The following is a 26,601-nucleotide window of genomic DNA, read 5'->3' as shown; positions in this document are numbered from 1 at the left end:
ACTTTCTAAAGAAACAGTGGATCAAGTACACTACATAAGTGTAATAATGACAACAAGGTAGTACCAAAATACAACCCTTAACATTATTAGAATAAATCCACACACAGAACAAACCAGAGAAGCACCTAACATAGTTAAGATTATTTTTAAAATGTAAAATCACCAAAATCAGAAGGCACAGAAAAGCATAATGACAGGCCTAATACCAAACACATCAATATATTTAAAGAAGCTGTATCCATCCGCTAAGAAAAAGATTAGCCAGGCAAGGTGGACTGAGTAGCCCTAGCTACTCAGGAGGTTAAGGCAGGAGGATCGTGTGAGCCCAGGAGTTCAAGGCTACAGTGAGCTATGACTGTGCCACTGCACTGCAGCCTGGGCAAGAGAGCGAGACACTGCCTCTAAAAACAAGAAAACTATATACTGAACTATGATTCAAAAGGAGAAGGATGTTAATAACTCATAAGAGAAAAGAACTGACTCCCAGATGCTTGTTTTCATTCTCCACCATTCTTGGTGAGAGGATAAAGAAAACTAAAATTAAGATCTGTAATTCACTGTGCCAGAAACAAAGACAGTAAAGTGTTCTACCAGTTAATCTTTCACACACCGTAATTCAGCACTTCCAATTTCTAATAATTACATCAAATCAGGAAAATAAAAAGTAAAACATATGCTGGATTGAATCTAATAAACTACATTAATTACATACTTTTAGAAATCTCTTCGACCCTCAAACAAACAAAAAAGACACAGTGAACATAAATAAACAATTCAGGTCAACTTGGTGGACTGACAAAAAAATTCTGCAAACTTTGAAAATGTTCTTTATTAAGCAATTCTTTTTTTTTTTTTTTTTTTGAGACGGAGTTTCGCTATTGTCACCCAGGCTGAAGTACAATGCCACAATCTCGGCTCACTGCAACCTCTGCCTCCCAGGTTCAAGTGATTCTCCTGCCTCAGCCTTTCAAATAGCTGGCATTACAGGTGCACGCCACCATGCCTGGCTAATTTTTTGTACTTTTAGCAGCAACTGGGTTTCACCCTGTTGGCCAGGCTGCTCTCAAACTCCTGACCTCAGGTGATCCACCAGCCTGGGCCTCCCAAAGTGCTGGGATTACAGGCGTGACCCACTACGCCCTTGTTACTTTTAAACAAATCTTTCAAAATGTTAATATCTAATATAATCAGTCCCAATAGATTTAATGCACCTAGATAAAAAGTTTTTGGGGTCCTCAGTAATTTTTAGGAGTAGAAGTGGATCCTGAGACCAAGACATTTGAGAACCATGCCATTCTGTGCCCTGCCTGTGGGATCCTCAATGAGACAGCAGCCTTCGGTCACTGGCGGTGACTGCAATCCCCGCAACCCCTCCTGAGGCTGTCTCTGCTCCAGTGAATTTGTATTTGTGCACATGCACGATTGTCTACAAGCTAAAAAAGTTTTAAAAATATAACTGACACCCTTTCTCCATAATGAGCTTCAGGTTTGGGTGAAATGGAAAATTAGTCTTCACAAAAAACTTTCCTTCAGAAAAGGAAATGGAGAAAAATTAATCCTGTTTACTTCACAGCTGGCCTCCCAGGTGATCTAGAGCAAATTGCCCCACTTCCCCTCAAAGCCTCCCCTGTAAAAATTTTTATCTTAAATTTTAACTTTTATCTTAAATGTATTACGTTAAGAATTGCTGGCCAGGCGTGCTGGCTCATGCCTGTAGTCCCAGCACTTTGGGAGGTGAAGGTGGGTGGATCACCTGAGGTCAGGAGCACCAACCCATGAGGGATCCACTCCCATGACTCCAGCACCAGGCCCCACCTCCAACACTAGGGATTACAATTCAACACGAGATTTGGGTGGTGCCAAATACCCCAACTGTCTCAAAGACCCAGTAGTCAGTTCTTACTGTTCATCTTACTTGGCCTGTCAGCAGCACTTAATCACACCTTCCTTCTTGAAACATTTTATTCACTTGGTTTTTGGAATATTGTTTTCTTCCTAACGTGGTATATGTACACCATGGAATACTATGCAGCCACAATAAAAGAATGAAATCATGTCTTTTGCTGCCCCATGGAGCTGGAGGTCATTATCCTTAGTGAAATAACTCAGAAATAGAAAATCAAATACTGCCATGTTCTCACTTATAAGTGGGAGCAAAACAATGGGTATATATGAACATAAAGATAGAAATAACAGACACTGGGGACTCCACATGGGGGAGGACAGTGGTGAAGGGGGTGAGAGATGAAAAATTACTGATTGCATACAACGTTCGCCATTTGGGTGATGGGTTCACTAGGAGCCCAAACCTCACCATTACACAATATATGCATCTAAGAAACCTGCACATGTACCCCCTGGATCTAACATAAAATAAACACGAACAAGTAAGAATACTGTTTTCTTCCTACTTTCCTACCCTCGCTGACCTTTCTCAATCTACCTCTTTCACTCCAGCCTCTAAACATCACAATGCCTCACAGCTCTCAGACATTTTTTCTCTCTACAGTAACCCCCTAGGTGTCTCATCCAGTGGTCATGGCTTCACACAGCATTAACATTCTGATGACTCCCACATTCACCTGGGTCAATCCGCCTCAACTCCAAATTCATCTGCACGTGGATGTCCACTAAGCATCACTATCTTCACACATCAGACTTGAACTCCTTAGCAAGACCTCCCACCCCAATCTAGCAAAGGATCAGTCGGCTGTCCTAATTTACCATCACAACAGACAGTCCAACTGCTCCACTCATGTTCATTCCATCATTCTCAGTGATGTCCTAAGAGCAGCAGGAGCTTGGGGAGAAAAGACAGAGGATCAAACTCAGGCAAGTTCAGCAGGATTCTTGGAATTTTAGGTAGCGGCAGACAGAAAGGGATTGCAGGAGAAGGTTCAGCCTGAAGATAAGATGAAATAATTACAGTATGGCTAACATGTTTATACCAATAAGATATAAGCCAATTTGCCCTTTCAATCGGGTACCTACCATGTGCTCATTACTAGACACTAGATAAAAGTGAAGAAAAAAACCAACTCATGGTTCTTGCAATGGGGAGATATGGAAAGTACCAGATGGTAGAGAGAATCCACATTTTCTGATTCCACATCAAGAGATCAAGATCAATAAACTTACACCAAAGTAATTCAAGAGTTCATCACATTTTAATAATGTATAAAATTTAAACTGTCTACAACAAAATAAACATCATCCTATAGCAATATCTTTGAGAAAATGTTAAACTGAGCAGATCTTGTGACATCCTCAGAGTATCATTACATTCTGAAATATAATGGAACTTCAAGCTTAAGAGAAAGATGACAGAAAGATAGGTCATGTGGTTACCAAAACATTAAAGAACACTCATTTATACAAAGAGAGCTAGGCTAGGACAGGAAGAGTTTGATTCCAATATTAAACCTCTGCAGAAGAGAGGTCAAGATAAAAGTTTGATACGTATGTGCATCTATTATACTGTAGCGGGTCTGTTAATTATTAGTGACTTGTTTTGTGTTACCTTGAGCCTTTCAATAATAAAATTCAAATGTATCCCAATTCTCAAACTGAAAGACACGCTAGCAAAAAAAAAAAAAAAAAGAGAAGCACTGCTTGAAAACAGGTTTATACCATAAAACTTACATTGGATTTTTCATACAGAATTATTTCATTCAGTTATACAAAGATATTCTTTGTATTTCACAGAGAGAACTTTTTTTCATAGAAAAATGCACATGGACAGATTTTCAATCACATGAAGAACAGATAACCAGACACTGAAAATTTCCAAAATTATTTCTTTCTATAAAACCTTATAACAAAATATTAAGAAAAAAATTGTTAAATAGATGAATTTTGTCAGCTGCCCCTTTTAACATAATTACATGTATTTCAATTCAGCTTTGTACTTACACAGCTAAATTAAAGCTTTTGCAATTTTATTTCATCAGAGAAACAAAAAGAAGGTACGAATGCTGGCATTTTAAAGGATTACTGTGGAAGATTATTTACAAAAACATCATTGCCTCACACTAAATTCTGTAATCTAAAATCTAATGAAAATCTATTTTAAATATTTCTTTATCATTAGGTAACAATTCCTTGATGTCTCAACTTGAGAGAACTAGGTCTATCCCTTCAGAGTTTCCACTTAGAGAATTCTAAAAATGTTTTCTATCTCATCATGAAATACCATCTAATTTAAATGTTACTAAAGGCAAGAGTGGCCCTCAGTGAGGTAATTAACATGTCCACTCCCCATATTCTATACTGCTAACGCGCACAACGTGGGTCCCAATAGTGATGTCAACACTGCCACCACAAACTACTGGAAGGAAGGTGCACACCTGGAAGCCCTAGAAGGAATGGTGAGAAACAACAGCTGTTAATAGATCCTGATAATTTCACTGCTGTGTAGCCTTGCTGATGCCTAATATTTCAAAATAATCAGTTTACTGCTTCTAACCCAGGCAACCTACACTTGAAGAGGGAAGGCCACTTGTAACTGATAACATTTTAGAAATCTAAAAATTCACCATTTCCTTTGAATGAAACATCTCAAAAATAGTCATATGACTTTTTTTTTTTAATAAAAGAACAAAAGAACTAAATTTTATTCTAGGATTCGAGTTACCGTTTAAGAACAGACTTTTTAAGATACTAGGAACAATAAAGTAAATTTGGTGACTCTGAATGAAATACAGAACTGCTTTCTGATCTCTATTTTAATAAAATAGAAGAACTTTCAAATAAGCTGTGTCTTTAAGTTGCTTATAAACTCTCTTTCATTAAAAACACACAGAGTATAGGAAATCACAGTGGCCAAAGAGAAAACACATTTGCCTTTCAGATCCCAGCAATTCTCCAGTTGTAGAAAATGTAAATATAACAGGAGGAAAGAGGGAAAAGTGGTACCCAACAGACAGGGGTGAACGCTGATTTGTATCAGTACTAATACTGCCACAATTTAAAGATCCTTATGGTTCAACAGCCAGCTCACAAAATTTCTGAAAATTAGGCTGGGAGTCATGGCTCATGCCTGTAATCCCAGCACTTTAGGAGGCCAAGGTGGGGGGATCACTTGAGGCCAGGAGTTCAAGAACAGCCTGACTAACATGGCGACACCCTGTCTCTACCAAAAAATACAAAATAGCCGGGCGTGGTGGCTCACGCCTGTAGTTTCAACTACTCAAAAGACTGTGGTGGAAGAATCACTTGAACGCAGGAGGTGGAGGCTGTAGTGAGCCAAGATCATGCCACTGCACTCCAGCCTGAGCAAAGAGTGGGACCCTATCTTTTTTTTTTAAACAAACAAACAAAAATTCCTGAAAATTTCACAATCACCTGGAGTTCGTGTGAGCAGGCCCCGGCACACCACTGCCAAGGCATTGAATTACTGGACGGTCTGTATATGAAGCAGCCCTGTAAGTACTGTCAGAGACAAAAATCTAACAAATCAAGTTATAGATCCAATTGCCTTTTATTTATGATTCATGAGTCAGGGCAGCCTCCATTCTACAAAACAGAAACAAAACAGAATAAAAGCTCCCATAAGGCAATGGCAGAACAGCGGTTTTGTAAGGTAGAAACAAGAAAACAGGACAAGAGGGGAAAAAAACCTAACTGGTTAACAGGTTACATCAGGCTTTGCGGGGGGAGGGGGTTGTTTCTTTGGCAAGGGTTAAAGCAGAGCAGACTTTCTTACTAAGCTGACTCAGGTAGACTGGAATCTCCTGTTTTCAGGAAAAACTGGTCTGTTTTGGAATCCATCTGCTTCCTTAATAAAGTTTCAGTTTGATTATGTGGCATTTTGCAGGAGTGACTATGTTGATTTAATCTGGTCTGCTGGGGTTTTGAGCAGGAGCTCAGTCTGAAACAATGGCCTCCCATCATTTTAACAGCACAATAAGCCTAGAAGCTCTTCTCTCAGAAAATGAACAAACTTTATGAGAAGAACTAGTGAAAAGAGGGCCAGAAAGAAAGATGGAGGCCTCTGTGCAGTATCTGAAAACCCTTTTCTCCCCTCCGAGACCGAGTCTCACCCAGGCTGGAGTGCAATAGCACGATCTTGGCTCACTGCAACCTCTGCCTCCCAAGTTCAAGCGATGCTCATGCCTCAGCCTCGCGAGTAGCTGGGATTACAGGCACACATCACCTTGCTTGGCTAATTTTTTTATTTCGAGCAGAGATGGGGGGGTTCACCATGTTCACCAGGCTGGTCTCAAACTCCTGACCTCATGTGATCCACCCGCCTCAGGCTCCCAAAGCGCTGGGATTACAGGCATGAGCCACTGTGCCTGGCCATAAATGCATTTTGTTAGACATGCAAAAGGATTTTTCTCTCCCATAAAAGAGAAAAAGTTTTAAGAAAAGTTTTAAGGTCAAAAACCTTAAAATTAGGTGGCCACGAACAGTGGCTCATGCCTGTAATCACAGCACTTCGGGAGGCCAAGGCAGGAGGATCACTTGAGTCCAGGAGTTCAAAGCCCGTCTGGGAAACATGAAACAAAAATCACAAAACTTAGCTGGGCGTGGTGGAGCCCATCCCTGCTACTCGGAAGGCTGAGGTGGGAGGATCACTCAAGCCCTGGAGGTCGAGGCTACAGTGAGCCGAGATCGAGCCACTGCACTCCAGCCTGCGCAACACAGGGAGACCCCTTCTCAAAGAAAACAAACCAAAAACACCTTAAAACCAAGAGCCCAAAAGCTATTTTTCTAGAAATGTAAAATCTTGGCTTTCCTTGAAAATAATGAGAAATTAAAAAAACTTCCAAGCCCCTCAACCAACTGAACCGACCTTTTGGCCAAGGGGAGCACAGAGACACCTCAGAGGCTAAATTCCTACCTATGATGTGATGGGAGGTCAGACCGTCTCCCTCAATAGCCGCCTAATGGCTATTCTTTTTAACAGGCTAAAGAGAAACCAGCCCTTGCAAGATGCCACTGCTGATTTCAACCAACAGCCTGAACGCTGCCCTGCCCTTCTGTGGTTCCATCAAAACAATCAACCAGCATTTCTTCCTGATAAGAGACTACCAACCACAGGGTGGTTCTGGCCCATCTACAGAGGAGGCGCAATGAGGGTTTTCGTGTCCTCGGCTTCTTCTTTTTTGAGACAGAGTCTCGCTCTGTCACCCAGACTGGAGTGCAATGGCATGATCTCGGCTCACTGCAACTTCCGCCTCCCAGGTTCAAGCGATTCTCGTGCCTCAGCCTCCCTAGTGGCTGGCACTACAGGCTAGGATTACAGGCGTGTGCCACCACGTCCAGCTAATTTTTGTATTTTTTTTAGCAGAGACAGGGTTTCACTACGTTGGCCAGGCTGGTCTCGAACTCCTGACCTCAGGTGATCTGCCCGCCTTGGCCTCCCCAAGTGCTAGGATTACAGGCATGAGCCACCGCACCTGGCCCTCTGTTTCATCTTTTGACATCAGAGGGACCAAGACTCCATCCTCAGATCATGCTCTGGCTGCTATTTGTTAAACATGGGTCCCACGGAAAGGCCTGAAGCTCAAACGTGCATGTGCCTGTTCCTCCTTTCATAAATATTCATGACGACTCCTGCAGCTTCTTGACTATGTATACCTGGCCACCCTGCTCAGCGTACATTCCTGTTCCCTTTACCCCACCTTCAAAGTGCCAGTTTCTGGGTTCTGACCAGAGGCTGTGCTTCCCAGCATGTGGGAATGGCCACCTTGCAGGCTGGAACCCTTTAAGAGACATAAAGCTCTCCTTTTGAAAGTTATGAACCTTGTCATTCTTCAGCTGACAGTGAGAAAGAAAAAAACATTCAATAAATAAGAAATGTCTGCAGGTTTCAAGATAGACGAATCTTTTAAAAACTGGTCTTATCTGGCACATATAAAGAACATATTCATATACATGTAATAAAGTATACTCATAATAAACTCCAACACAATCACCACTCAAAGCTAGATCTAGGTCAGAACTGACGCCTGTCTGCCACTGAGCTCTTCCACTATCCTTCCACCTGAATTCCAAACCAAAGATAACCATCCTTGTAAAGTCAGTGTGTGTATATGTGATTTCATTACACACTTACACATCCCTAAACACAAACTGTTTAGCTTTGAATGCTATTAGTTTTATAAAAAATAAGTTGTACTTTTAAATCAACATTATGTTGCAAAGATTTATCCATATTGGTACAGGTGCATATTTTCATTTATGTACACTGCTCTCTACTATCCAATTGTATAAATATACCAAACATTTTTCCATGCTCCTGTCATAGAAATTTGGTTGTTTTTCAGCTTTTCACTATTAACAATGTAAGTGTCCCTAGGACACATGTGCAAAATGTCTGCAGAATAATGTAGTTTCAAATCCAAGTAGCAACCCATTCATGAGCTAGTCAAGATGAGGAATTTTTTTTAATACACAGGGTAGTATCAAACTGGAGTGCACAGACAGAGGAACCATAACCTTTGATACTCTCCCACCCCTATGTGTTTACTGGGCCAGAGTGTAGATATATTTCTTACTACAGGTCCAATAAAGACAGTCCTTAAGTTATCCCTCTAGGTAAATACCCCTTAAAAAGTGAACTACCGAGTCTTAAGGAATGTGGATATTCAAATTTGAAAGACACTATCAAATACTTTTCCTAAGCAGTTACACCAGTTCAGTTCCCATTGGAAGTATAAATCTTCCTGCCTGGTAATCCACTTAACTCACTAACTCTTTGTAAGACCTGGCTTAAGAATTTTTGGCTAATCTGGTGGATGTAAAACGGCATCCCACTGTGGTCTTAATTGCACGTCTATGACTACTACTGTGGCTGACCATCTTTTCCTGTGTCTACCCTCACTCCTGTACCTCTGTGTGAAATGCTGTTCTGTCGTGTCCTCTCGCTGACTTCAAGGCTGTGCATACGTATGCATATACTGATTCCTGTATGCACTTACCAATGCGCACACGAATTCTTGGGCAACTGTGTGTTTCAAGTATTTTCTCCCTGACTGTGTCTTTTCTTTCTACTTTATTTACAGTATCTTTTCATGAATTGATGTTCTTAAGTTTAATTTGGTAAAATTGATCACCGTTTCCTTTTATGTGTCATATTTTGTGTTTTAAGGAACTCTTCTCTCTGTTAAGTTCGTTAAAGTTTTAGTTTCCAGTTCTAAACATATTAAGTCTTCGCCATTCCCCAGCGATCTGCAATGCTGCCTCTGTCACATATCAGCTTCCCCACGTGGGTGGTCTGTTTGGGGGTTCTGTATTTCAACCCAATGGTATACTTATCTATCCCAAAGCCAGTAACACACCGCCTTCATTTCTATGTCATGATAATAAATCTTGAGTGCGGAAATGGCAAGGCGCTTCATTTTCTTCTTCTTTATGAGTGTTTGGCTATCTGGGGGTCTCCTTTTGCTCATCAAGTCCCTCACAAAATCAATACTGAGAGTCAAGGTGTGATTACATTGAATCACACCATTTGTGAAAATCATCTTTTTAATGCTAAATCTTCCTATTCAAGAGGATAATTTGTCCCCATTTATTTTTTTAAACATCTTACAATAAAGTTTTATAATTTCTCCATATTTGCTACATGTATTCCTAAGACTCATTTGTGTTCCTGCTTTCCAGGGTATCCTTATTTGGTATCTTCCGTCTGTTGTTGGTATAAAGAAAGGTAATTGATTATTTTGAATATGGATCTCATTTCCAGCCATCTTGTGACACTCTTATTTCCAATAATTTATGGTTTCTTTCAGCTTTTTGATGGAGACGGCCATACCACATGAACTCTATTTCTTTTTTGGTCCTTATGTATTGTTGTTTCCTGCCTACTACACAAACCAGGATTTACAGAATAATACAGAACAGAGGTGGTGACAGTGGGTCCTCCTGTCTTGTTCCTAATTTTAGGAGATGACTTCTAATATTTTATTATTAAGAAAGAGATACCTTTCATCAGGCTAGGGAAGTTTCCTTCTGTTCCTAGTTTGCTGAGAACATTTTCCATGAATACATGTTGATATTTCTCAAATGCTTTTTCCTCAATCTACTGAGATGCACATATGATTTTATTTTCATTGGCTAACATGAGTTAAAATTTAATATTTTCCAGTGGAAACCACCATTGCCTTCCTGGGAAAGCCCAATTTGGTCTTTTGTTACAACCTGCTGGATTTCATGTATGCTCACAAGTGAGGCTGCCTCCTATTCCTTTCTTCCATTGTTTCCCTCGGATTTAGGTATAAAGATTACACTAGTCTGAAATAATGAGTTAGGAGTAAACTCTCACTTTACTATTCTGTGGAACTGTCTGTATAAGACTGTAAGAATCTGTTCCTTATGCATTGGGTAAAACATCTTAAAAGTAAATCTCTGTCATCAAAAAACTGGGTCTGGTGCTTTCTCTGTGAAAAAGTTTACTGTAAGAACTGGTTTGATCACTTCAGTGATTATATGACTGTAACCAAGCAGCTTAGCTTCAAACTGCATTTAAAAATGTTTTTTCCTTTACTCTTTTCACCCCAGTCTCAAGACGTAGCTTTGAGACAAACTACAGATGTGTTTTATTTTGTCTTTAAATACAGCCTCGGAATGTGCTTTAAAACTCCACTCCCCTCCTTTTCCCACCTTAGGCTTTCATGCCTGAAGCACATGTATTTACCTGGATGCTTGTTAAGCTTACACCATGCTCACTTATCTGGTCATGTGTTTCCTTAGAAGCTTCAGGGGCCAAAATCATGATGCAAACCAGGCACCTCCAGAATTCTCTCCCTAGCAGGAGATTACTTCAAGGCCAGAGTTACTCCCGGCTAGAGACTGACAGCAAGATTGACCGCGACTGATTTGGCCTGGTTGGGCCCAAGATGGTGCCGGCCCCTTCACCAGATGGAACAATTCAGGATAAGCCATAGGAGGAAGTCATGCCACTGGGCACCTCCCAGCCCTTGCCTCTCCTGCAGTCCAAACCCCTCTTCTCAAACCCCTGACTCTCCAGAAATTGGAAAGTGGCAGTTTTTGGAAAGGATTCTGGCCACTTTCCCCCTTGCTGGCAAAAATTAATAAAATTCACACTCTTTATCATACCTCACTCGTTATTTCGGCTTCTTTCTACAAGTGGCGAGAAGCTGGACCCTCTTTTGGTTACATGACTATTCCAGCCCACGATTTCTTCTTGAGTCAGAAGTTTCATATTTATTGGCATAAAGTTTTTTCCCAGTATTTTCTTATCTTTATAATCTCTCCTGTATCTATAAACACACCTTTTTTTCATTTGTAATACGTATTGTTAAACGTGCTTTTACTCCACTGTAAAGAGCACGGCCTTGTGTTGATCCTCTGCACTGCATCTCTGTCTTCCATTTTACTCATTTCTGATCCTTGTATTGTTGCTTTAGTTCAACATTCTTTGAACTTAAAACTTTTAAAAATCTTTTTAAGGTAATGCTTAGCTATTTATCGTCAGTGACATCTCCTTGCTAACTTAGGATTTAATGTCGTACACTCCCCTCAAGTACTGTTACAGTAGGTAGCTAATGGGACACGAGCAGAGCTGGAGAGGGCTCCCCGCAAAACACACACACCAGGAATGTCGGGTGACCATATGATTGTCAGGCAGCTATTAACTGTCTCTCAAATAATAATTGGTCACAGCCAGCACCAGAGAAAGGCAGTCTCCTAGAAATACCTGAAACTGGTGATCAAGAGCTTCCCGATAAGATCTCAGGAGCTGGACAAGTGCACTTGAGCATGCGCACTGAGAGGCAAAATGGCGGATGACCTCCCTGTAGGAACACGGGACCGCAAAGCGGCAAAGCGGCAAAGCGCCTCAAGCAGGCAGGTCTACAACTTAGTAAACACACTGCACATGCAGCCCCTCCCAAGGGCTGGCAGGCCACTGCGCATGCTGACGGCCCACCCCAAAGGACGAATCACAGGAGAAGCAACAGACGACCCCAGAAGAATGCCAACATATAAAACCCCAATTCAAAAGGTCAAATGGCGCGCCTGATCTCTCAAGTTGCCTACTTGACCCTTGTGCAAGTTCCTCTCGTTCACGCTCTAGAGCTCTTTAACAAACTTCCACTCCTGCTCTAAAACTTGCCCCAGTCTCCCCTCCAGCCTTATGCCCCTGGGTGGAGTTCTTTCTTCTGAGGAGGCAAGAACTGAGATAGCCACAGACCCCTACAGATTCACTGATGCTAACATACTTGTGCTGCACGACATGGATACATCACAGCTAAACAGCACCACTTTAATCAAATCTATTTGGACATATTGTAATTTTATAATCGTTCAGTTTTAGTATTCTTTTCCATTATAGTTTCTTCTTTGACCCATGAGCTGTTCAGCATTCTCACTTTACAAATATATGGTTTTAAAATCTGTAGGTATGGATATCTTGTTTCTGACTGTTAAAGCAAACGAAATATGGCCTTAGAAGGGCTCTGTACTTCTATACTTGTAGATGAACTGCAACCTAACTTAATAGGTAAAAAAGAGAGAAAACCTAACTTAGGAGTATGCCCTGTAACAGTAGCTGAGGCTTGGCCAATCCCAGCAGCCGTACTTCAACCACTCATACACTGCCCAGTGTTCACTGTGTTCAAATAAGACAAATGCTGAGCTGTAACCAATCCAGCTGTTTCTGTACCTCACTTCTGATTTCTGTATATCACTTCCTTCTTTTTTGTCTATAAATGTGTTCTAACCACAAGGCATCCCTGGAGTCTCTCTGAATGTACTGTGATTCTGGGGGCTGCCCGATGCATAAATCGTTCACTGGTCTATTAAACTCCTTTAAATTTAATTTGGCTGAAGTTTTTCTTTTAACATAACTTAATTCCATCGTAGACAGAAACTATGGTCTCTATACACCAATTTTCTGAAATTTAACAGAGACTTTAGGGTGTTGCACGTGACCCATATTTTTAAACATTTCTTGTGTTCACGAGAATACATAAGTTGGGTTTGAGTCTATTAACTCAAACTTGATAATTATGTTGCTCAAATCATTGAAAAATTTTTATTAACTTTTATCTTTTTGACCTCATGGTAAATTGAGAGAGATGGGTCAATAATTTTGTCAATAATGATAAATTACCAATTTATCCAAATAATTTTATTTGTGTATCTTGAGACTTTTGTGTTAGGTGCATACAAGTTTAAGGGTATGTTTCTTGAAAAACTGAACCTTTCATCACATGCAGCAACTCTCTCTCTAGTAATGCTTTTTATTTTGAAATTTATTTTGACCAGTATCAATACTGATATATCTTTCTTTTGGCTAGTAATCTTCAGGTACAAAAAGAGGTACCCCAGATGTGGCTATTATTAACAAAATTCAGCTGATGTCAATTATTTAGTCAAATCTGAACATCTGTGTCTTTAAACAGCAAGTTTAATCAACTGACATTAATAGTGACTACTGGACTTATTTCAACATCTTACTATTCAATATGTTCTAAGTTTATGCTATTTTTCTCTTTATATTTTTTAAGATTGAATGAACTTATCTTTGGTTTTTGTTTTGTTTTTTCTTATTACTGCCTCCACCACCTCCCTATTCATTTGCAAATTTTATGTTCCTTTCTTAGTCCCCGAATTTTATCAAGAATACAAAATCCCTAGACGCAGTATTTTAAACTCCCTATCAAAGCAAAGACCTTAAAATTAAAACCTTTATGTTTCCAAAAAGCAAAACCCAATGAAAAAGGTATGAGCCAAGCATGCATCAAGTTATTCAAATTAGAACTGAAGTGAGATTTCTTGAATAAATAAAAATAGATGAATTAATTCCCAACAACAAGAAAAATGAAGATAGAAGACACATGATATTCAAAGAAAAATCAGACCCACTGTCTGTTTTCGTATAACCTGTGAGCTAAGAATGGTTTTTACATTTTTAAATGCCTGGGGGGAAAAAATCAAAATAAAAAATTGTTTCAAAATACATAAAAATCAAATGAAATTCAAATTTTGGTATGCATAAAGCTGTATTGGAACAGAGCCACACACATTTGTTGATACATCATCTATGGTTGCTTTCATACTATAAAGTCAGAGTTGTATAGCTGCAACAGAGACCATATGGCCCCATAAAACCTACAATATTTACTGTATGACCCTTCAAGATAAAGTCAGCCTGCCTGTGATTTTTAACATATTAAATGAGTGGATTCTATTAAGATACTATTAAGACACTTAGTTCCCACATGTCCTTCAAAATCTCGGAATCATCACAGTAAGTCTACTGTAATGTTATAATAAAAAGTATCATTAATAAATATGGAGGAACTCCCAAGAAAAAATGGAGATAAGAACTAGCCCAGAAAAGAAAAGCTACAGCTATGATCACAAAAAAGAAAATGCCACTGCAAAGACAGAAAGAGTTCCAGAAAAACCCCAATTTCAGAATCCATAGAACAGGAAGAGAGTCTGGAACAAGAATCAAGGTAATTTGAACAGTGAAACCAATCTTAGCCACCCCCGTGCATATATGTAAACTTACAGGTAGCATCAGCGTTTCTAAAATCAAGCTCTCTGACCAACTTCCAAACAAAGTTCATGCTCTGCGTCAGAAGGTACACAAACATGAGGCTGAAGCTGGGGAAGGAAGCAGGGCCTAAGATAATACCAGCACAGAATGAGAAGTGGCAGAATAGACAGCTAAGCCAAAAGCCATTATAGAGATTAAAACATGTATTTAAAAAAATTTTAATTCTAAGAAAGTGAGACAACAATAACAAAACCACACAAGATGCAAAAAGGTGTTAAATGGTCAAATTCTACAATTCTTTCAAGTAACATGATTTGTTCTGTAGATAGCACAGAAAAACATGGAAAGCTTTTCACCTCATTCTGTGAAAGCAAATAACCTTCAGGCCAAACCAAAAAAGAATAACACAAAACAAAATTAAAAGCTCCATCTCCTTTATGATTATACCATAAGTCCTTTACTGAATCCAGCAATATGTGTTAAAAACCAACACCACCCCTAACCACAATGACCAGGCAGGGCTTATTCTAGTAATGTGTGGCCACTGCCACATTAGTACATCTATTAACACAGCTCAGAATAATAAAGGCTAACTAAGGCAAATGCTAACATACATCAGTTATAATCCTGATGTATATTTTAAAAGCATTGGACAAACTTTAACACTTATTCTTGATTAAAAACAGAAATAATCTCCTAACAAGTTGAAATAGAAGAGAAATGCCTGAATATCACAATTACTGGCAAAATATTAAAGGCACCCACCAAAGTCAAAGAAAGATAAGGATGATCACGCCCACCTTAACAAATAAATACTCTATGAGGGACTGAACCAATATGAAAAAATATGAATACGTAAGGTTAAAATGCTGGGGGAGGAGATAAAAATTGCATTACTTGTAGGCAATTATCTATATTGTACTTTACAACTGAAAACACAAGAAAATTAAAGAAGAACAATTAACACAAGTAATTATCCAGCTGACATGATATAAAATAAGCACATAAAAGTTAACTTTTAGCCGGGCGCGGTAGCTCCTGCCTGTAATCCTAGCACTGTGGGAGGCTAAGGCAGATGGATCATGAGGTCAAGAGTTGGAGACCATCCTGGCCAACATGGTGAAACCCCATCTCTACTAAAAATACAAAAATTAGCTGGGCGTGGTGGCACATGCCTGTAGTCCCAGCTACTCGAGAGGCTGAGGCAGGAGAATTGCTTGAACCTGGGATGCGGAGGTAGCAGTGAGCTGAGATCATGCCACTGCACTCCAGCCTGGTGACAGAGTGAGACTCTAGCTCAAAAAAAAAAGTTAATAACTTTCCTACAGACTATAATAACAAGACTGCAACAGAAACGATAATAAAATACATTGTTACTGTAATTCTAAAAAAAAGTATGATCCTGTATATTTAAAAAACAAAGGAATCCCAAACGTATGTTTGCATGTATAGCTAAATATAGATATTGTTAAGTCAAAGGCTTATGGCAAATTATTATTGTCTAATAAATACCTTCATATTTTATCATACATAAAAGACAGCTGTAATTATTAAATATTTTACATAATTTTTCAAATTAAATATATTAGGTGCCGTTTTAAAACAGCTACAGGTCATGATTATCTAATTACATAAATATTTAACCAATGCTTATATATAATGTGTAACTGTTTAAATCTGACATTTAAGATCACCTTCAGCATGCTGAAAGAAGAATTTAATAGTGCTTACCAATATCATTAATCACTGCTCTTATTTTGGAGACAAAAGGACCAACTTCACTGGAACTCATTTTGGCTCTTTCCTTAAGGTCAGCACCTGCAAAGTATTTTATTTACAAATATAATCTAGTTGTAAACAAAATTTTAAGGCAAAGAATTGAAAATTTACTTAAGATTAATATACAACTTCAAGATCAGCGTAATTCATCTTTTAACAGAATGACATTACCTAAGTTTTCCTTCCCAATGACCATGTCCAGCAAGAATAAAGTATCTGTCTACTCATGTGCTTAAAGCATTGCTTCTCCAGCTTTCGGTCTCAGGCCCCTTCATGCTCTTAAAGGAAGACACTATAGCTGGCATCCACTGGTCTATAGTTACACTATTAGAAATCAAAACTAAGAAATTGTTTAAATGTTTATTCATTTAAAAATACAAATGAACTCATTAATGTTAACATAAATAACAACAAATTGGTGACACCATCTTGCTTCTTTGCAAGGTCCTGTCAGTTTATCCACCACTGCTTTTGCAGTGTATTAGCACAAATGCCAACCCTGTAAAAACGGCAGATTACAGTTTGGTCAGTCCCTCTAACTTTGTGGATGCCTGCCTTGGGGATGGTCAACCACATGGGAGAAGCATAGATTTAAAGTATGAACAAACTGACAAAAGTCAATTATGACTTTAGCACAGAATCGTAACTTTGGAACAGAGAAAAATAAACACATGGAATTCCTTAAGGGATAATTAACTCTGAGACAAAGAAGATCTTTAGAAAAATTAACAATCTGAGAAAAGATGGGTCCCCAATTAAACAGACAGACAAACAACAAAGTAAAATTACAGTATAGAAGGCATACACTCAGCTATTTACCCCTATTAGTCTATTATAAATCAATCATGATGATACATAATATCGTAAGTAAGGGGTAGGGTAGGGGCATTCTGATCTCACACACTTCCGGGGGAGGGAGAACCTCAGCTGACAAAGCACATAGCCTAACATCCATTGGATCTTAGATATGTACACCCTAGAAAATCTCTCACACACCCAAGAAAACACGTACAATAACATTCAAGGAAGCATACAAAGCCTAGCAAAAAAATGGATATAACCTAAATATCCATCCATAGGAGAATTAATAAAACAAGGACATAATTATAAATAGAATGTTACCTGTACAGCATGAACATGAAAGAATTAAATACAGATAAATCTAATGAATAATATTATTGAAAACGTATAATTACAGAAAGATACACAGGATAATAAGCACAAATTTTAAAAACAATAATGCTATTCAGGGATATAAAACACCCAGAAATGATAAATTCAATTGGTGGTTATGGGGGCTGGGGTGTGATTGGCAATGGGTACACGAAGGACTTCAACTTTATTTGTAATATTGTATTGCTTAGGTTGGGTGGTGGGGGCTAAATATGTGAGTCTAAATGTTTTCGGATGCCTGATACATGTCTCCATCATTAATTTTTCCATGAAGAATTAGTATGTCACAAAGAAAAATGTTGGCAGAACCAAAAACAAATAAATGATTTAACTCGATGCCAAACTCTTCTTTGAGGCCCAGTATTTCTCAGTTCCATTACTTTGTAAATTTAGATATTTTACATTTATAACCACTCATCTCAAGTGGGCCATTCTGATGCCCAGCAATTCTACTGTATTTCCTGACTTCATCCACTCTCCTACTCACATATAGACCATGTCACAACTTCCCTCTCCATGAATCTTAAAACCTCCTATCAATCCTACCAAAAGCCAGGAAGAAATTCTACCAGTACTTGCCACCAAAGCTATCCACCCAGGACTTGAACCTATATATTCCTCCCTGCCTCCTGTTACTATGAAGGAACTAACTCATTGAGAGTGACAGGAGACAGACAAATTCCCTGGCAGACAGGGATGCGTCCCCAGGGAGACCCAACCTTCAAGCCAATGACAGTTTAAAAATCGAGCTGCTGGTTCCAGAGAGTCTACAAACAGAGAGAAAACCTCTATCCCTGTATTACCATCACTCTCTTGATTGGTTCCTTCTGGATGATGCCTTTTAACCAATCAAACAGTGCTTTTTCCAAGCCCACCCAGGGATGAATCAGCACACACGCACCCATTCTAACCCATAAAAACCCCAGACCCAGCCTCACGGGTGGCTACCCACTTTGGGTCCCCTCTTACAGCTGAGAGCTTTCCTTATGTCACTCAATAAAATTCTTCTCTGCCTTACTCACTCTCTGGTGTCCATGCACCTCATTCCTCTTGGTCGCAGGACAAGGACCTGGAACTCGCCGAGCTGCAGGCGGCAGGAATGAAAGGGCTGTGACACCCCTGGCCGGCTCGCCAAGCTGCGGGCAATGGGGATAAAAGAGCTGTAACATGCTCCTGCTAGCCAAGCTATGGGAGTGAAAAGCTGCAACATTTCTGGGGGCCCAGACCTCAGGACTGCCCGAGCAAGAATTGTAACACCCCTTGGAGCTCCATGAATGCTGGTATCTCTGAGTTTTTGGGTGACACCACATTCCCCTTATCTAGACACCGGTGCCTGACACGGAAGCCATTTGTGGCATGCCCAGTCCAGCCTCAAGCTGAGCGTGGAGCTGCAGCAGGCATAGGATTCAAGTGGGTGTGAGCCAAGCACAACCTGCCAGGCCAAGTGGATGGAGTAAGCCCAGGGGCCTGAGTGAGGCCGGGACAGAGGTGGCAGGGGCAGCAAAGATTTCTGGCTAGCAAAGTGGCATCTAAGGAATCCTGTAACATCATGAGGGAGGCCAATCCATCCCCTTGTGCACTGGATTCAACCCCTTCTAATCTCCTTGGGGACATCACTCACTCCAGCACTTAAGCTCTCTCCTTGGCTGGCATCAATACTGTCCCTCCTTAGAGGTTCATTCCCATCAGCATACAGCAATGCTGTAATACTGACATCTTAAAAAAAAACAAAAAAAACAAAACAAAAAAAAAAACTCACACAGACTTCCACTGTTAGCTATGATGGAATAGGTTATCATCAGACCAATTCTTCCATGAAACACTGCAGAAAGTATGTAAGACAGCTGCTTCAGCAACTCATGTGGCCAGGATGTAAGAGGCTGAAAAGCTAGAGAAGGGAAACTATGGTAAGCCTCTGCTTTCCCCCTAAAACATACACTGAGTTATAAACTGGTAGGGGAAAGAGAGTATAAAAGCCATAGCATGAAGCAGCAGCTCGGAAATCTCGGTAATCTCCTGGAACTGGGGAGACAAACACTGGCAGTGAAGACTACTGGCTCAGCCAGAACTTTGAAGCCAAGATCTTGGAGAAAAAGGAACTACAAACAAGAGAGCCCACTAAAGGGACTCACCAAATTAATGAAATAATGGTGAAAATCATATACATTTTCATTAGTTGCAGAAAAAGTATTTGATAAAATTCAATACTCATTCCTTAACATCTTCACTGAGGAATATGTTACATAAAATAGAGTTCAGCAACTTTTAAGTATAGAATTCAACAATGTTTGCAACATTTACTGAGTTCTACAACCATCACCTCAATCCAATTTTAGAACACTTCCTTATCACAAAAAGATCTCTCATGCCCATATATGCAGTCACTCCTGTTCACACCCTAGCACCATGTAATCACTAATCTATGTTCCCAAGAACTGGCCTTTTCTGGACATTTCCTATAAATAAATTGATACAATATGTGGTCTTTTTTGTCTGTTTTCTTTCATATAGCATGCTTTTCAGGTTCATGCATGTTATAAGCATGAAGTCTTCCACTATATGAACATATAAACATTTTTTTTAATCCCTTCATCAGATGACAGATATTCGTATCATTCCCACTTTTTGGCTACTATGACTAATGCTGATATGGACATTCACTTACAAGTTTCTGTGTGGACAAATGTTTTCATTTGTCTTGGATAAACACAAAGAAGTAGAATTACTAGGTCATACTGAAAACTTTTAACTTGGAGAAAAGAAAAAAAAAAAAAAACCCTGCCAAGCTGTTTGCCTAGGTTGGCTGCACCATTTCACATTCCTATCAGCAAAGCTTGAGGGTCTCTGTTTTCCTAGTCACCAACAATTGTCTGTCTTTTTTATTATACCTACAGTGAGTGTGAAGTGGTATCTATAAGGATTTTAATTTGCATTTCCCTAATGACTAATGAGGTTAAACACTTTTCATGTGCTTACTGGCCACTCAAACAGCTGCTGTAGTGAAATGTCCATTCAAATCTTGTTCATTTTTTAAAAACCAGGTAATTTGTTTTCTCCTTATTGAATTCTAAGTTATATCTTAGATACAAGCCCTTTCTAAAATATATGATTTACAAATGTTTTCTTCATTTTTGCGGCTTGCCTTTTACTTTCTTGATTTTTGAAGCACAAATTTTGATTAAAATTAATCAAAAGTATAAATTTTTTCTTTTATCATTTGTGCTTTTCTTGTAATATCTAAAAATCAACACTCATTCCTGATTAAAATTATCTTAGCAAACTAGGAAGAAAAGGGAATCTTTATAATAAAAAGTAACTGTAAAGTACCTATAGCTAACATAATCTGTAATAGTCAATTACTAAAAGCTTCCTCCCAGGGACCAAGAAAGAGACAAGGGTATTCCCCAACACTGTAATAGATGTCCTAGTGAGTGTGATAAGACCAACTTAAAACTTACAAGCATTAAAAGGTATAATAATAAAACTGTCATTATTAGCAGATGACTTAACTGCATATGAAGAATAGCCTAAAGAATTTTCAAACCATGAAAATAAGTAAATTTAGTAAGGTTGCTGGATATTAAGCTCAATATACAAAAATCAACTATTTCTATATACTAGCAAAATAAATTTGAATATGAAATTTCAAAGACATCACTTACAAAACATCCAAAAATCAAGGAGTGAAAGAATAAATCCAACAAGAGGCATAGAAGACCCTGACACAAAAACTGAAAAATCTTATTGAAATAAAGAAGCCCCAAATAAAAGAACATATTATGTTCATGTGTTATAATAGTCCATACTAAAAGATGTAAATTCTCTCCAAATTAACAGATTAAATGTTGTTCCAATAAAAATCCCAATTTTTCTGGAAATTAATAAGATGAAAATGCAAAGTGCCAACAACAGTCAAGATACTGTATAAAGTATTGGTGAAGGTGTAAAGCAATGAGACCTCTGACTTAAGACTGCTGGGAGTAAAACCAGTACAATCATTTTGGAAAGCAATTCCACTCCAAATATACACACTCATCAAAAAAAAATGTATGATATGTGTACTAAAAGACATGTACAAGCATAGTCAGGGGCAGCACTATTAGTAACAGCTAAAACCTAGGAACACCTCAAACAACAAGCAAACAGTAGAACAGACAAATTATGAAATATTTCTACAAGGAACAGGACTGTACTACTCCTGGATGAATGGTACAAGCTGAATCCTGCAAATACATTCAGTGGAAGAGATCAGCCTGCATAATTCCAATTACATAAAGTTTGAAAATAGGCAATATTAGTATTTGGTGGTGAAAGTCATAGTAATTGCCAATGTCTTTTGGGTGGGAGATGGGTAATGATAAGGAAGGGACATGTGGGATGACTGTGGTGTGCTGGGATTTCATTTTGTAGAAATTTACAGAATTATATGCTTTTAATTTGTGCAATTTTCTGTACGTTCACATTATACTTCAGTTAAATTTTTTTTAAGTTTCCTGATTCCATGCACCCTACCCCCGCCAGCTAACACTTTTTTCCTCCTTTTTATGCCAAACTCTTCAGAAGACCTGTCCTCCCATGCTCTCCTCCTACACTGTCTCCAAGCAAGGGAGGCAAAAAGAGTAAAAAATAAACATAACAAATAAGTAATCTACACAGAAGGGGATAAATGTTTTGGAGAAAAAGATGAAAATAGTACAGAGGGGTATTAAAGGCGGTGACCATGTCACAATATTCAATAATGTCATAAATACCATTTTATTTGAGAATGTATAATAAGCTTTATGAGTGGCAGTATCATAGCCAATGAGGTTTATCTGAGAGATTATTCTAAGAGAAAGTGTAAGATTCAATAAGATTTCATATGTTCCTTGTATTTCAAGTGTTCCTAATAATTTAGTATCTGGTTCTCAGACATTTCAAATGAACTTTGTATCTCCTGTTACATATCTGTAAAAACTTGTACTGCTTTTGCATTATCTATTGTGAACTCTTTTCATCTAAATATATAGTTGGAAATGTATAGTACACTGAGTAGACAATGCAGGGAATTGATACATTATTTAACAATTTTGAGAAAACATATATTTTAAACACCACCTACTATAATGGCCCTCTCCTAAAATTTCAGTTTAATAAATTCCTTCTTTTAAATATTCTTTAGAATTAGTATATATTAAATTTCTATACTTATATTTGCAGTGGACTACTCCAATGAACTTTAGAGAAGTTATGGGAAAACACTATTCTTTGTTATGCACTGCATGATGTCTAGTATCCTTGGCCCCCACTAACCATGTCAATAAAGCTCCTCAACAGCCAGAAATGTCCCTGAAATTCCAAAAGGCTCCACTGTGAGTGTTAATGTCCCCCTTGAGATCTAATGCTTTAAGCAAGTGATCTTCAACCTTTTTGTTCCTATTATTGCTAAAAGAATTTTGAAAGTATGTGCTCCTTTGAACATTTTTATGCTGACATTTAAAATTTTTCATCGTAAGTTTAAGTAGTTTCAAAGATTTCTGTGCACTATGAACACTGACATTTTTAAACAAAACTGATATGCCATCTTCAATGAATCCAGTGGAATCTACATTCTCAGTGAATTGGTTCTCAAAATCATCCACATTTAAAACATACAAACAGGCTGTGCGTGGTGGCTCACGCCTGGAATCACAGCACTTTAGGAGGCTGAGGCAGGTGGATCACTTGAGGTCAGGAATTCAAGACCAGCCTGGCCAAAACGGCGAAACCCCAACTCTACTAAAAACACAAAAATTAGCCAGGAGTGGTGGTGGGCGCCTGTAATCTCAGATACTTGGGAGGCTGAGGCAGGAAAATTGCTTGAATCCAGGAGGTGGAAGTTGAAGTGAGCCAAAATCATACCACTGCACTCCAGCCTGGGCAACACAGCAAGACTCTGTCTCAAAAAAATAAATAAAACATACAAACCCATCCTCAAAAACTGTAAACTGAAGAATGAGGAGGTCCATAAATTTGGAAAGGAGAGTTTTATTTCTCATAAAGGGTTGCGGCTTGTGCCATACTGACAGGCCGGGGAGCACGGCCTCTGGCCAGAAGCGGGAAACAGACACTTCAAGGGATAGGCAAAAGGAAGTGGAATTTATGCTGAACAACGTGGCTGAATGTACATATTTAATAAGCTCTAAGAGTCATGAATATTATAAAAGGAGAAATGCATGTGCACAATTGAGCTTCATGTACTTTCCTGGGTCCCTTACAAAAGACAGGGGTGTTAGCATGGCCCGAGGATAGAGTTTTCAGCCCTCTGATGTCAAAAGTGAAGCAGAGGACACAAGAACCCTCGCTGTGAATCCTTCCTAAACTTCCCAGTGGTTCTTGCTCTCTTATCAGGAAAGAATGCTGGTGAGCAGTTAAAACTACAAAAGGCAGGGGCAGCACCAGGCAGTAGATTGATATCAGCAATGGAGCAAGTCTTTCCAAAGGGCTGTTTGTTTAACCTTCAGGAAAGAAAGCCTAATGGCAGTTCTCCAGGGAGGCGGTATTACAAGAGATGTCCGACCTCCCATCCTGTCATGGCTGAGACCTCAGATTTTCCTCAGACCTCCAGATTTCCCCCTTTCCAAAAGGGGGTCACAGTTGTCCAAGTCAGTTGACTTAGCATTTCATTTTTTATTTCTCAATATAAAAAATGTTACATCATCTCCTTTCTTCATCAACTGGTATTTTTGCTCCACTTTCCTTCCATTTTTTTTCCTGCTATAACTGGTATTTGTACTTTAAAATACTGTATTGGTCATTCTGTCACATTTCTTTGCAACAAAATATGTATGCAAATTAAATTAATTTTTATTAAATTCCCTATAGAGTGTCAAGTTTAAAAGTTTTCATCTGAATTTTCATTACAAGTATTATTAGCACAGAACTGACAAAAGCAAAAATATATTTCATATTTGAAAACTATTAAATACTAAATATAAACTTTTATTAGAAATGCATCACAATGAGATAGATGGGACTACCTCCCCTCCTCTCATTATTTCATCTATCCATGAATGAGTATTATTTACTGCTAGAGTGAGGCAGGATTTACCATCAATTTTACTCATGCTGAGAAAACCTTTTCACATAAACAAGGAAGACGTTTACTACAGCAATGTCATTCCTTTAGCACTCTGGTGAAAAATCACATCATAATCAAGAAACAGCTAACAATTTCCCAACAACTCTAGTAAACCGTCTTCGAACTATGTTGAAAGCAAAGAACCAGAAACTGCCAGAATAAGAATCCCAGCTGAAATTCCCAGGTGAAATTCTCAACATTAATATTTTAAAGGCCTCTTTTTTGGCAATTAATAGGCTTTTTTCCCCTGCCTGGAGCAACAAAGCAAAGATCAGGAATGACTTTCCATTGTGGAAGAGGCAACTATGAAAGAGAAAGAGAACTGGAACCTCCAGTTCAGCCTGAAGAGTTTTATGACAGGGCACACGTTATGTATTAGACAGATCCTTTAAACCCATCTGTGCACCTCCTGAAGACCTAGAAACATCCCAGCCCCGGCCAGGGGATCTCTGTTTTTAAGTCGCATCCATCAAAAATCAGTTGCCAGGTCATATGGAATGCCAAGTGGCTTCACATCCACACACTGCCACCAGTACATGGCATTGTCATACTTGCTGTCATGACTCACTTTATGTGTCTACTTGTCTGGGCCACAGGGTACCCTGAAATAGTTTCTTGGTGTGTGGGTAAGGGTCCTTCTGAATAACTAGCATTTGAATTCATGAACTGTGAAGAAGCAGCCCTCCCAATGTGGGTAGCCATCATCCAATTCCCTGACGGCCTGAAAAGAACAAAAGGTGAAGGAGGAAGGAACTGGCCTCTACTTTCCGCCCCACTGCTAGAGTTGGGACGTCTCATCTCATCTTCTGCCCTTGGACTAGATTTACATTGGCTCCCATGAATCTCAGGCCTTTGGATGCAGACTGAATTACACCACCAGCTTTCATGGGTCTCCAGCTTGCAGATGTAGACTGTGGGACATCTCAGTTCCATAATCCTGTGAGCCAATTCCTCACAATAAATCTTTTATAGTCTATTGATACTATTTCTCTGGAGAACTCTAATACACTTATTAAATTGTGGCAATCTAGTGAATGAGAAATGGTAATTTTAAGTTGCATTTTTCTCAGAAGTAAAAGATGAAATGCTTCACAAAATTGTAGGGGGTTATTATGCAGTATATCGTCATCATTTCAATCATTCCAATTTTTGTACGTGTGCTGCCAATTCGAACACCCTGGTCTCTTGATCCCACTCCAAACAGGCTTCTATTCTCTGAAATAAAGCCACATAATCAGGTCAAGATAAACAGTGATTTCCATGTGGCTAAATCCACATCTTAACCCGCAAGCAACCCCGGATAAAGTGGGGATTCTACTGAGTCCTGGAATATCTCCATCGAGGACCAGGAAACTAGTCTGTTTTCCTTTCCTGCTGCTCTTACGTGGTGGTTGTCAGGGGTACCCTAGCCTCGTAAAAAGAGCTGGAAAAGACTCTCTTTTTCTATTTTCTCAGAGTATGTAAAGATTGGAATTATCTGCTGCATGAATGCTTACGTGTAACATTCTTCTGAAGTCATTGTGGCCAGGTGCTTTCTGTGTGGAAAGATCTGTAACTGCTGTTTCAATCTCCATATTGCTCTGGTATTACTAAAGTTTTCTATTTCTTAAGTCAGTTTTGGTTAATATTTATTTTCTAGTAATTTATCTATTCCACCTAAGATCTTGACTTTATTGGCACAAAGTCATTCTTAACATTATCTTAACAGTTTAATCTCTGTGGAATTTATATCTATGGCTCCTTTTCCAATCTGAATATTTTGTATTTGTTCCCTTACTCTTGATTAATCTTGCCAAAAGTTTGACTATTTGACTTTTTAAAGAACCAGCTCTGGGCTTTATTATCCTTACTACTTCATGTGTTTTCCATGTCATTAGTTTATGCTCACTTCACTTCCTTTCTTCTACCCTATTTGGGTTATTCTGTAGTTATTTTTGTCACTTAAGGTACATGCTTAGTTTATTCATTTTCAGCCTTTTTTCTTTCCTGAAGTCCAACCTTAGCTATATTATACAATTTTTAAAGTATTTTTTGTTAGCATTTAGTTCTGAATGCTTTCTAATTTCCATTAAGA

The 26,601-nt window shown here is 38.8% G+C and overlaps 1 protein-coding gene across 4 annotated transcripts in view; it reads right to left on the bottom strand.

The window, feature by feature from the left end:
• The window catches only part of AUH (AU RNA binding methylglutaconyl-CoA hydratase), a 145,134-nt gene that overhangs the window by 88,336 nt on the left and 30,197 nt on the right, over positions 1–26,601 (bottom strand). For 3 of the 4 annotated variants that reach the window (XM_007969726.3, XM_007969723.3, XM_037998613.2), the window contains one exon: positions 16,208–16,294. The exons of the other annotated variant lie outside the window; for it this stretch is intronic. In XM_007969726.3, the coding sequence (XP_007967917.1) occupies positions 16,208–16,294 (87 nt within the window). The remainder of the gene's footprint in view (positions 1–16,207; positions 16,295–26,601) is intronic. 4 annotated transcript variants of the gene reach the window in all.

Source organism: Chlorocebus sabaeus, chromosome 12, assembly GCF_047675955.1.
Source record: "Chlorocebus sabaeus isolate Y175 chromosome 12, mChlSab1.0.hap1, whole genome shotgun sequence".
In the NCBI taxonomy this organism is placed as follows: domain Eukaryota; kingdom Metazoa; phylum Chordata; class Mammalia; order Primates; family Cercopithecidae; genus Chlorocebus; species Chlorocebus sabaeus.
The sequence above is the reverse complement of the archived record's forward strand: the minus strand, read 5'-3'. Positions and strand labels throughout refer to the sequence as shown.